Source organism: Nyctereutes procyonoides, unplaced genomic scaffold, assembly GCF_905146905.1.
Source record: "Nyctereutes procyonoides isolate TBG_1078 unplaced genomic scaffold, NYPRO_anot_genome, whole genome shotgun sequence".
Lineage (NCBI taxonomy): Eukaryota > Metazoa > Chordata > Mammalia > Carnivora > Canidae > Nyctereutes > Nyctereutes procyonoides.
In genome coordinates, this window is record NW_026575130.1 from 287,892 (window position 1) to 301,168 (window position 13,277).

Sequence of the window (13,277 nt, forward strand, 5' to 3'; positions counted from 1 at the left end):
CTTTTCTGAGGATTCTATTTGTTAGCTGTATGCATTACAGTATCTTTCCACTTTTGCTGGTGAGGATGCAAACTATTCCTAGCCCTGTGTGAATCTGAAAATTGTTTGACCTCTTTTCCAGTAATTCTTTCCCCCACCTTGTACAGGTCTGCCCCACATATATCAGATCACTCTTCAGCCAAAGATTCACCACTCTATCAGTCTCCAGAAATTTCCCCCTGTGCAATCTTTCTGGTAAGCTGTCCAGTGAATTTTAGCTATCTTGGCCTCCTTCCTGAATTCCGAGTTTGGTTTCCTCAACTCACTAAGACTTCTAGGGTTTATCTGAATCCTGCCCCCCCTGCACTGTACAAACTACCTGTAGGGAGTAAGCAGTAGGCCCATCTTACTTGTTTCCTTTTTTCTGTTCAACTGCCTGCAATCTATCTAATGTCTAAAGTTGTTTCATCTATTTGGTTTTCTAATTTTTATAATATTCATCCTTCACAGAAAGAATTAGAAATCCACTAAATACTGAATATTTGACCTTCTACTAACTTAGTAATTCATAATGCTGATAAATGGCCCTTTTATATTAAAATGAAAGCAAATGGAATTGTACATTTGCTTATAACAATGAAATAACCTGTACGTTTAAATCCATTTACTGCTTAATGATAGGGTTCTCAAAGCCAATAAACCTAGGAATAGTCTTGACAAGATCAACAGTTTTTAAATGTACAAAATCTGAATCTCTTATAGAACTTTTTTTTAAAAATCGGGTATTGGCCTCTACACCACTGAATTGAGAATTTAAGAGTCCAGGCAGTTCTAAGTTTTTTCAAAAGTTTCAAAGGTAATTCTGATACAAACTCCTTATTATAAACCATTACAAGTTTTCTAAATATTATAATTTTTTAAAAAGATTTTATTTATTTGACGGTAAGAGTGAGAAAGAACGCATAAGGAAGAGGGAGAAACAGACTCACTGCTGAGCAGGGAGCCCAACTCAGGCCTCAGTCCCAGGACCCTGGGATGATGACCTGAGTCGAAGGCAGACACTTAACTGAGCCACCCGGGGACCCTAAAATATTATAATGCTTGAATAAATTATTTACCAAAAGGTATAATAGGGATATCTAATTCTAAATACCACAAAGGTTGAAAAGGCAGTCATAATTTAAAAAACAAGCAGATTTTCATCACTAATTATACAAAACAATTGTGAATCATTCACAAAGAAATACAAAGAGCGACTATGTATCAGACACAAAATGTTTCAGACATACAGATCATCTCATCGATAGTTACATATCTGCATTCTAAGATTTATTAGTCACCTTTTTATTATTCTGGAAATGGACTGGTTTAAAAGTTGGCTTTAAAATAAACCAGATTTCAAAAATCAATAAAAGGAAGTATGAACTTAACAATGCTATTATCATTAAGGTCATTTATTATTTTATATAAGAAGTGTTTGCATATGATCATTATTTCACATATTATGTAATATACATTTTATATATTATTATTTCATTTACTCCTAAAAAGTAAAAGTCCGAATAATTATCCCAGTTAGTGGGATCCCTGGGTGGCTCAGTGATTTAGCGCCTGCCTTTGGCCCAGGGCATGATCCTGGAGTCCCAGGATCGAGTCCCACATCAGGCTCCCTGCATGGAGCTTGCTTCTCCCTCTGCCTGTATCTCTGCTTCTCTCTCTCTCTCTGTGTCTCTCATGAATAAATAAATAAAATCTTTAAAAAAAAACAAAACAAAACAAAAATTATCCCAGTTAGTCAAAGTGTCACTTACCTCTTTCACATTTGCATCATCAAAAAATACCCATTTGGAACTCTTGGTATGAAAGGCAAAGGCACAATAATGTCGGCTGGTGTAGCAGATCATACCAACTAGGTGAAGTTCACTATTTTTGGCATTTTCATCAGTAACTCTATAAAAAAGCTGTTTAAAAAAATAATGTACATTTAATTCTGTATTTTTTAAAAATGAGGAACAGTAACTTGATGAGTCACACATTTGACTACCTATGAAAAATATTTCTCATGACAAGCTTCCCTAATCCAATATTATATTAGTAATATACATACATAAACTGGAAATGTGGGATAAATTCAACAGTTCCTAACAAATTTTGATTAAATCACATATTTGAACATACATTGAACATATTATCTTAAAGTTTAATTGTAATATAAAGCAATTCAAAATATATTGATGTTAATAAGCATATTAAGAAATTGGTGCTATAGATGGTTTTTGAATCTTAAATCTTTCTAGGTTAATAGTCATACGTGTCATTACCATACACACACACACAAATCACTTGTCATTCTAGAATGATAATTAGAACATGAGATAGTTTATAATTGAAAACCATTACTAGTCTATGCAAGAAATACATTGCAGTTAGCCTGATTTGATGAACTTTATCAGCATAACATCCCAATGTTATTTCCTTTAGGAAGAAAATTTAGTTCTGAAAAACAGTGTATTATAGTATATGAGTATGTTTTAAAAGAATTTAAAAACAAAAAGGAAGAGAATGAAAACAGTTGAGATACCCCAGGAAGATAAAGATGTGTTGCCAGATTCCGAACAACATCTTCTGTCAAGTCAGAATGCTCAGAATCCCATACTAAACCGATTGTAACAATCTCTGGGCAATTCATTAAAACACGGCGAATTTTTATTTTTTGGCCACAGTTACTCTAAAGAAAAACACAAAGGGCAAATTTTGAAATTATTGAAAAAGATATATCACAGGTAATAATACCTTGCACAGTTCATATTAAACAGTAACGATCTTTACATTTATCAGAAAATTATTCAGCATATTAAAATTGATTTTTATCAAATCATTTGTCTAATTATTGATTAAACAGGAAGTTTATTTTAAATCAAAGTACTTTTCTTTGGCATTTTTAAAATCTGTTAATACAAGAATTCAATCTAAAAATATGAGAAATAAAACACTGAAGTCATTAATATTACATTAGAAAAGAATGGTACCACTTGTAATGTTTAAATGAAGAAAAGAAACTTTCTCTTTAATCAAATGATAGATTTCAGAACCTAAAAAAATTAATCAGGGGCACTTGGGTGACTCAGTCAGTTAAAGTGCCTGACTTTAGATTTTGGCTCAAGTCATGATCTCAGGGTCATGAGATGGAGCCTCACCTATGGCCTCACATTCAGCAGGGAGCCTGCTTGAGATTTTCTCTCTTGGTCTCCCTCAGCCCCTCCCCCAACCTCTGCTTGCATGCTCTCTCAAAAAAAATTAATCAGCAAACACCAACTTAACTCCTTCACAAAGTTTTTATTTTTTTATTTTTTATTTTTTATTTTTTATTTTTTATTTTTTAAAATTTTTATTTATTTATGATAGTCACACAGAGAGAGAGAGAGGCAGAGACACAGGCAGAGGGAGAAGCAGGCTCCATGCACCGGGAGCCCGATGTGGGATTCAATCCCGGGTCTCCAGGATCGCGCCCTGGGCCAAAGGCAGGCGCCAAACTGCTGCACCACCCAGGGATCCCCTTCACAAAGTTTTTAAATAAAGAGTGCTCAAATAAATAGCTCACATGGTATAAAGAGTTGCTAAAAATAACACTGAAAAAATAAATTCTTAAAATTAATTTCATGTATAATTAATATTGGCAAGGTAATTTCTGAATGTCTATTTTCAAATTTACAAACATAGAAGCACACTAATATTCTCCAAACTCTACTTACAGGACATTTCCTATAGTCATCAGTTGTATTTGCTGCTTGCAGCAATTCTGCAAACATTTCAGGTTTAAAACGTTCGTGCCTTTCCATCATTCTTTCTACTTCATTGCTACAAAAGAAAGAAGCAGTCTCAAATGTGTCCTATGAACTTTAAAAAGATCTAACAAATTATACATGAAAAATACTAAGTTATCAACATGGGAATGATTGCTTTTTCTGTCTTAAAACAGGTTTTGTCTGAAAAATTAAACATAAAGTAAATTTCCATACAGTGAAAAATTATGAAATTTGGCAGGTGTATGATGAAAAAAATTAGGTCAAGAACAAAATAACACTAAATTTTACCATTGTTTGGAACTACATGAATGAGGCCATTAAGATGATCCATCCACAGGTAGTTTTAAGTCAACTGTTTCTTTTACATCATTATTTAACAAGTACGGACTTGAATTTAAACTTTGGCTTAAGAAGAACAACAAAGTGTTGGAAAGGCTTCCTCTCTGATCTAAAGTTCTCAGAAACAAAGTTATCATTTTTAGCTAACAGAAGGGCTCTTTGCTAATTAATGTAGAAATTTTTTTATTCAAATAAGTCTCAATTTTAATAAGATCCTCTACATACACATTTGCTACTAAAAATTGAAATAGCACATCAAAAAAAATTACAATTTCTGAAAACCAGAAAAATCTATGCACACCCTCCCCTAATTATACTCTAAACAAACCACCACAAGTTTTCTGTGTATTCCTTCTGCACAAATTACTTGGCTTCGATTTTTTGATGTTAGGTTTTATCTTAATGACTTTAGGCTTCTCAAACACTTAGGCACACTCAACCTAGTAGTGCTTCCTTAGGTCAAACTGAAAATGGACATAAACTGACACCATTCAAATGCAAACTACAGGAACTGAAGTCATTCAAATGAAAACTACAGGATTCCTCACAAACTAATATCAAACTGGAATAGATACAAGACAGTTTAGGTCCAAACCAAAAAAACCAAAACTATTTAGGTCAGGTTTGTGCCTTATGAGTGCTAACCATTTCATTAGAACCTAGGCAGGATATTTGTGCCACTTTTTGTTTAGTCCACCTTAGAATCAAGTTTTTATATATCAAGGTATTAAGTATCTTTAAACAACTATTTGAATATTTCCAAAAAGAAATGTTATATAAGCTCAAATATCTTTACTACTTTACATTTTAGATGCTCTGGTTCTCCTTAGCAGTAATATTAACTGTCCTAGAGCTGGATATATTTTACAGTTCCACGGTTTAATATACAATATTCAGTAACAACTAAATAACACCCATTCTTCTAAACACTTCACAAGTATGTTGGAAAGCACTAAATCTGACAAGCTCATTCAAACTGTACATTCAAAACAGTGTTTTAGTTCACATTAAAAGTGACAACTTATGTAAAGCCTAGAATTTAGTAATTGGTATTCAATACTTATTACCAATTTGAAAAAGTGATTATAGTAGACCTTTAAATAACATGGGGAAAAGGGATGCCAAACCTTATACAGTCCCAAATCCCCATATAACTTTTGACCCCACCCTCAAAATTAACTTCTAATAGTCTAATATTAACCAGAAGTCTTATCAATAATAGTCAATTAACACTTGTATGTTTTATGTATTATATACTGTATTCTTACAAAAAAGCTAGAGAAAAGAAAATGTTATTAAGATAATCATAAAGGGGGCACCTGGGTGGCTTGGTTGGTTGAGCATCCAACTCTTGATCTCAGTACTGGTATTTATGGGTTTTGAGACTGAGCCTTGCATCGGGCTCCACAAACAGCAGGGAGTCTGCCTGTGATTCTCTCTCTCTCTCTCTCCCTCTCCCTCTGCCCCTGCCTCTACTCATACATGGGTGTGTGTGCGCTTTCTCTCTTTAAAATCTATACATAAATCTTAAAAAAAAAAAAAAAGAAAATCAAAGGAAGACACTATGTTTACAGTACTGTACATACATTTATTGAAAGAAAAATCTGCACCTAAGTGGACGTGTGCAGTTCAAACCTGTATTATCGAAGGGTCAATCACAATTAGAATTGAAAGTCTGGTTTCTTACAATTGGTGGTGTGGAATAGGGAGAGACTGATGGGCTCCAATTCTTGTCACATAAAATACTGCCTCTGAGCGCTGTCATTTTATATGAGAATTTCAGAGTAGACTAAAGTTTTACAGTTTTTAATGTGTGGCCTATCCTTGTTTAAACACCATCCTAATTTTCATATAAAATGAAAAAAAAATGAACATATAATTCCCTAAACCAATGTTCCCCATCTTTGTATATATTAAGACACTAAACACATTCAAATAATCAAATTGCTATTATTCAATAATCTTTAAGAAATACTGTGTCAGATCCAAAAAAGCCAGGAAGTTTAATAATATAATGAAACAGATAAGCAACTGACACCCATTTTGCACAATGATAAAAATATTGGTCACATTTAGTAACTAACTATTGTAGTAATGTATTGATTGACAATTATTGATCCATGTTTTGTTTTATGTATCAAAACATCTGTAAAAATTTATAATTTTATTTGATGTTATCATATATGAAATATTTATATTTTCAAATACCTGTTAGAAACTGTTTAAATAATCCCTATTATGCAACATCTTAGGGAACATTCTAGATCCCTAACTAGCTAATGTTTCTTGGGCAGGGAGGGAGGAGACAGGCAAGCATGGCAAATTTTTATTTTAGGTGAATATTGAGGCCTTAAGTGCACTTTTTTCTTTCTTTTCTGCTTACCCTAGCTTCCATCACCATGAAGGGACATGAAGCTGATTGGAAACAACATCATACACAGCTCCATTTACCACTGAGCTTGTCATTTCAAGATCTTTTTCACAAGTCCAAAAACTTGCTGCAAATATAAAGAGATGCAAACTTTGACTACTATATGGTACATTTCATCAAGTATACATTTTTGGCCAAATCAGAAACAGCCAGCTGAGATAGACATCATTAGTACCTCTGATAGTAGCATATTTCCATGTCTAAGAGAGTAGATATTCACATATATTATGGTTTTATAAAATAAATGTTCAATATGCTTAAATGTGTTATTAACATCTTTGGTAAACATGCTTTAATAGATTCTTACCATAGGGCTGTTGTAGAAATGTACCGCACAAATTCTGTAAAAGGTAGAGGATCTGATGATGCTCCACAGCTACGACACACACACTACAGGTAAAAACATATGTCTAATTTATCAGTCATAAAACATTAATACATATGTTACATATATTTATGTTATATATACTTTATATATGTATAAATGTACACAAATATAGTAATAAATATAATATCTAATAAAGTGGTTAAGATATCTCACCTGTTCATACAGTGTCATAGCAAACTTCTGGTGAGTGATACAAGATTTAGAGGTACACATGTCTGCATCTCTGCTTGGCACTATATGAAAATGAATCCTCTCCAATATATTTTCCTGATTTAAAAAATTAAAAGACAAATGAGTTGTGAATCTTACAGATGACACTTTAGAATATAACTCTTTGTAACTTTACAAAAATCTTTTTACAATTTTCCAAAGTGTTAAATTTAATAGTGCTATATATACTGTCAGTTTTTCAGCTTTCCTCCTTAATCGACCCTTCAAATGCTGTTCAATTATTCATCTTTTGTAGCATTAACTTTTTAAAAAAATGTAATAAAAGAAATATAAGGTCACATATGATTTTAATAAATATTTTTAAAATCCTTTAAAAACCAATTCATGGTAGCTAACACCTAGAATTTAATATTAGAAAACATAAGTTTCCTATGTTACCAGCATTCTCGCATTGAAGAAAAGCAGTTAATCTTTCAAAAATCCTACTTGGAACATTTTTATAGTCTATAAAACTCACATTAAAATAGCAGCAATAAAGGTTTACATATCTACACTAATATCCTAATGCAAGGAATCTGCTCTGCAAACAAATTTCATATGAAATTTCAAATTTGTAATACAGATCAATAAGGAGTAATTATTTCTTTAGCAAATAATCCTTCTTTTTAGCAAAGCTTATCTAATGGATTCTTTAATTAGCTAACTTTCCCCTCCTTTGCCCCAGGAAATTTAAAACCATTCCATTATTTAAACTGAAATTTCTAGATATTCTATAAATTACAATATCATGTATTAGTACACTTCATTTAAGTGAAAATAAACTACAAAGTTTGGTATTGTACAAAATATATTTTAAGTAACGAATCAATTAGGAACTTGAGAAATATGAAAGCATATGACAATGTGTGCTGTTTTTGACACATTTTAATCAACATGGAAAGTATGCTAAGCATTACACTAGTCAGAAAGTTTTCCATCTGTCCAAGGAGACAATAAAGATGCTTATTAGAAAAATGATAACAACAGGGGCACCTGAGTGGCTCAGTTGGTAAAGTGGCCAACTCTTGGTTTCGACTCAGGGAGCAATCTCAGGATCCTGGGACCAAGCCCTGCATCGGGGTCTTTTTGGGGATTATGCTTGGGATTCTCTCTCTCCCTCTACCTCAATCCCTCCCCCAACTCGTGCTGTCTCTCTCTCTCAAATAAATAAATCTTTAAAAATTGATAATAACATATAAATGAAAAATGAATTATTTTTTAAATAATAAATGGGGGAAGGGCAGAGGGGAAAGGGAGACAAGCAGACACCCCACTGAGTGGGGAGCCTGATGAGGGGCAACACCAAATGAATTCTATACATAAGAAATTCTACAGAAATCCAGTGAATTTAAAATGTGTTTGAGGAATATAACCATGTCATTAGGAGGGAAAATTCCAGGAGAAAACGAAGAGGTAAACTGGAGTTAACTGTAAATGGCCTTAAATGTCAGAAGAGAGTTCAGATTTGAATCACAGGAATATCTGAAGGGCAAAGATTAATCTGAAAAAAATTTTATTAACCTGTTGATCATTAAAAAAACACTCTAAGGGGATAGGCTGAAAGGATACGAGTACTCCCTGCTGAGAGCAGGGGTCTGAACTAGTAAGAAGTGGTTTCATGGAAATAATGTGTCAAGGAAAACCTCAAGAGGTTTTCTGATGAAAGAATTTATGGAATTTGCTAAACAGATACAAGACTAAGGAAAAGAAATGACTACCTCTTTAAATATAGGTAATATTGATAACACTGACACATTTAATAATCAACACATATACTGTAGAAGGTATGTGAGGTTTAGTTACTATTCAAAGGAATGCTGTACTTATCAATATTGTGGTAACACAGAGTCTTGGAACATCAACCCCAGTCAGTTATTCTCCACCCAGAATGAGATGTGTATCAGAACTACTGCCCCTGACAGCTGCCCACCAAGATCCTCTTCTCTTCCAAAGAGAATCATTGCATGTCATGAGAAATGCTACTGCTCAGAATACATTGCACATAAACCCTATGGAGGCAGAACACGGACTTAAGTGACATAATTTATATTTAATAAATGTCTGTTCCAATAAATAAATTTTAAAATATTCCAGGAGTCTAATACCCAATAAAAATGACAGTAGCACAAATAACCAAAATCAAAAGTCATGAGACACAGATGGTCTTAAACTGAACTTTGAAGGGCAGGTAAGACATGGATCCATTGAGCAGTTATGATTCTTTCCCACTGTTAGAAATTTATGCTTCATTTGTCTCAAAATTCATATCATCTAAGGAAAAGGAACTAGTATCCTCATTTAAGGATTATCTGAAATACTTACAAAGCATTCTGCAGCATCATCCATAAGACCCAGCTGAAATCGCTGCTCATCTTTGAAGCTTTCCGCTAGAGCGTGCCTTATGTTATCTGAGGGAAGTGCTTTTTCTCGACTGTGTTGAAACTGTGCAAATATTGTCTGGGGATCAACAAGTACATCAGTAAGTTTAAAGCCAACAACTAAAGGAACAGTTCAGTAATTTCATTATAACACAGTGAAACTCGTAACACTATACCGAGAAACTAATAGTCTTTTGCTCTAAAATTCCATATAAATATTATTTATATCAGTAATGTATAGAAATGCATGCCCCAGCCTCGAAATCAAATATTAGTGTGCACAGAATTAAGTGAGTTTTCAGTTCCTATCCTCAGAGATTCTGATTGAGTATGCTGAAGTGAGGGCAATTTTTAAACTGTTCCCAGCTATTCTGACCCAAGTTGTTTTTTTAAAAAGATTTTATGTATGTATGTAAGAGAGAGCATGCACAAGAGAGAGCACAAGTGGAGGAGAGAGGCAGAGGCAGAGAAAGAAGCAGATGCCTTGCTGAGCAGAGAGCCTGATGCGGGGCTCAATCCCAGAACCCTGGGATCATGACCTGAAACTAAGGCAGATGCCAAACGCACTAAGTCATCCAGGTGCCCCTGATCCAAGTTGTTTAATGAAGAATTCTGAGATAAGTTGCTGTAAATCTAAAAGTATGTATAGGAATTAAAGTTATGTTAACCAAAAATAAATATATAATAGCATAAAAATTAGTAGGAACTCACTAGTCTTTTTAAAAAAAAAAAAGTAGCTTAAACGAACTTTTAGAATTTTTTGTTTCTCCCTAAATAAACCTCAGAAAATTACAAATTCTGATTATATAAACAAAAATTGTATAACTTCAATGGAATGACAATTTCCTGCTAATCAAGTTTGCTTTCAAAAACTGACACTACAATTTGCATGAAGTGAGAAAAAAGATTACTTTTGATTTTTAAAAGTTTTTTTTCAAATCATCAGTTTTCCTCACTTAGAACATTATTTCTAACCTAAGCCTAGGAAACAGTGAAAACATTCAGGAACATGTGATTATAGATGTTAATCTGGTTTTCCACTTTCCTTAGACTTTTTTTTTTTAATTTTTATTTATTTATGATAGTCACACAGAGAGAGAGAGGGAGGCAGAGACACAGGCAGAGGGAGAAGCAGGCTCCATGCACCAGGAGCCCGATGTGGGATTCGATCCCGGGTCTCCAGGATCGTGCCCTGGGCCAAAGGCAGGTGCCAAACCGCTGCACCACCCAGGGATCCCCTCCTTAGACTTTAAGCAAGAAAAACTTTCTAATAATTTCCAGTTTTATGACAATCATCTTAGATAGGGGAAAAAGAAGATTTTCGGTGACAACCAACCATATAAGGACTGGCCATATTAAATTCTTAATTAATTAGCTCAAGGGATATGTCATCTCAAAAACATTTTTTTTTCCAGATCAATATATGGCAGGCTAAGAAAATATTTCAAAAAACTGTTCCACTATTGCAAGAAAATCTAATTTGTAAATTAAAAATTTAAGAATAAAGATGACAAATGATATTAGATATCTAGAACTATAATTTTTCAGCTATGATTACAAATATGAAAAAATAAGTATTTTCAGATGTCATTTCTTATTTAGGTAATTAACTTTTCAAGGTAATGTTTAAGATATTAGTCCTACACCTGAGTATCATTCATTTGCCATCTGTTTTTGGTTGTTTTTTTTTTAAAGATTTTTATTTATTTATTCATGAGAGTCAGAGAGATAGAGAGAGAGAGAGAGAGAGAGAGAGAGAGAGAGGCAGAGACAGAGGGAGAAGCAGGCTCCACGCAGGGAACCTGATGCCGTCAATCCCGGGACTCCAGGATCACGCCCTGAGCCAAAAGCAGGCACTAAACTGCTGAGCCACCCAGGGATCCCCCGTCATCTGTTTTTTGACTTAGTATATGTGAGGTATCTTCACTAGAAAACAAAAATCCTGCCCTTATGGGGCATACATTCTAGTTGTAATAAGGAGAAGGCAAGTAAGTAATTATATAGAATGTCAGAATATGATAAACACAATGGAGAAAAATAAATAAAATACAAGAGAGACAAAGTATTACAATAGAAATAAAGATGCTGAGAGTAGGAGGGAGGTTAACTATTACTTAGGGTAGTCAGGAAAGGCCTCATTGATGTCCACATTTGAGGATTAGCATAAAGGAAATAAGGTGTTAGCCACAAAAACATCTAGAAGATAAACATTCTAGACAAAAGGAATAACAAAACAGTCAGAAATGGAAGCCAGCTCTGAGAAACTGCAAGAGTCAGCCAGTCTATCTAAAGAGCAATATGTGAGACAGAGAGTGTGTTTTGGGTAAGTGGTAGGGAGGTAGGCAGGTGATTGTGTAAGGCCATGAAAAGATTTAGGCTAGAAATTTTAACTATACGAGTTTTTACAAATGGACAAAATATCCAAAGTTAACTGTGGCATAAATAAAATGTGATACTGTAATTTGATCTAAGTTTATTCTTTATTCCCTAACAATAACCCTATTTGCCATGTTCTAAAAAAGAGAATATAAAATTGTCTTCTTTGGTGAGTTATATTCAGGAATATAAATCAAAATAAAGCAGAAAAATGGTTTTTATTTTGTTGTAAGTACGTATGCATTTAAGAATATTCAAGAATGTAAAAGAATGAAATGTTTATCTCTGTAACATGTTAATAAAATCTTAAATTCTTGGGCAAACAATGACATAAATGAGATGCTAATATATACATGATTCCCTGCTTCTACCTTTGTCTCTCTTCTATTTATTCTCATCCAAGTAGCCAAAGAGATCTAGTCCAAACATTCTATCTAGTTCAAACAGATTATATCACTCTTCCACTCAAAACAATCTGGAGACTTCCTAAAACACTCAAGAGAAAAAGCCAAGGTTCTCACATAAGTCTTGAAGGATCTATACAATAAGGACTCCCATTCCAGATAACATACAAACCATAACAAACCACCGCAAAACTCAGTTACTAAAAATAACATTTATTTTGATCACAAATCACCAAGTTCGGTGAGGATAGCTCTACTCTGCTCCACTGGGAGTTATCTGGGACATTATGAATGCTGGGACCTAGAATCATCTGACGGTTGCTCACGTCCATCAAGCAGTTGATGCTGGTTGTTGGTGCTGCCTGTCTGCTTAGACTTCTGCTTTAGCTGTGGCCAGCCTGGCTTCCTCACCACATGGTGGCTCACTCCCAAGAATGACACCCTAATTTATAGCCAGGTGGAAATTTTATCACCTTTTCCAATCTACCTTAACCTCAGATGTCTGTGGCATCATTTCTGTCAGTTTATTTGGTGAGCGAATCGTTAAGGCCAGCCTATATTCAAAGAACTAGACTCTACCTTTTGATAGGAAGAGCAGAAGAGGGGTGCCTAGGTGGCTCAGTTGGTTTGGTGTCCAACTCTTGATTTCCACTCAGGTCATGATCTCAGTCTTGTAAGGATCAAGCCCTGTGTCAGGCTCTGCCCTGGGCATGACAGTCTGCCTAGGATTCTCTCTTTTTCTCTGCCTCTCCCCGCTCATGCTCTTTCTTTAAAAAAAAAAAAAAAAGTACAGAAAAATCTGTGGTCATGTTTTATTTTTAAAGTATCTATCTATCTAGAGCTGCAGGAGAGCGGGGATGGGTAGAGGGAGAAAGAGAGAGAACCTCAAGCAGGATCCTCACTAGGTGCAGAGCCCAAGGTGAGCCTTCTCAATGTCACAACACTGAGATCATAACCTGAGCCAAA

General features: G+C 34.2%; 1 protein-coding gene across 7 annotated transcripts in view; it reads right to left on the reverse strand.

Annotated features, from left to right (window-relative positions):
• Positions 1-13,277, reverse strand: part of USP53 (ubiquitin specific peptidase 53) — a 68,577-nt gene that overhangs the window by 24,228 nt on the left and 31,072 nt on the right. For 6 of the 7 annotated variants that reach the window (XM_055342456.1, XM_055342458.1, XM_055342459.1 and 3 more), the window contains 6 exons: positions 9,476-9,610; positions 7,097-7,210; positions 6,863-6,945; positions 3,732-3,837; positions 2,561-2,707; positions 1,791-1,940 (listed from right to left, as the gene is read on the reverse strand). In XM_055342456.1, the coding sequence (XP_055198431.1) occupies positions 1,791-1,940; positions 2,561-2,707; positions 3,732-3,837; positions 6,863-6,945; positions 7,097-7,210; positions 9,476-9,610 (735 nt within the window). Of the gene's footprint in view, positions 1-1,790; positions 1,941-2,560; positions 2,708-3,731; positions 3,838-6,507; positions 6,841-6,862; positions 6,946-7,096; positions 7,211-9,475; positions 9,611-13,277 lie in introns of those variants that run through there. The other variant, XM_055342461.1, reaches the window with a different exon arrangement.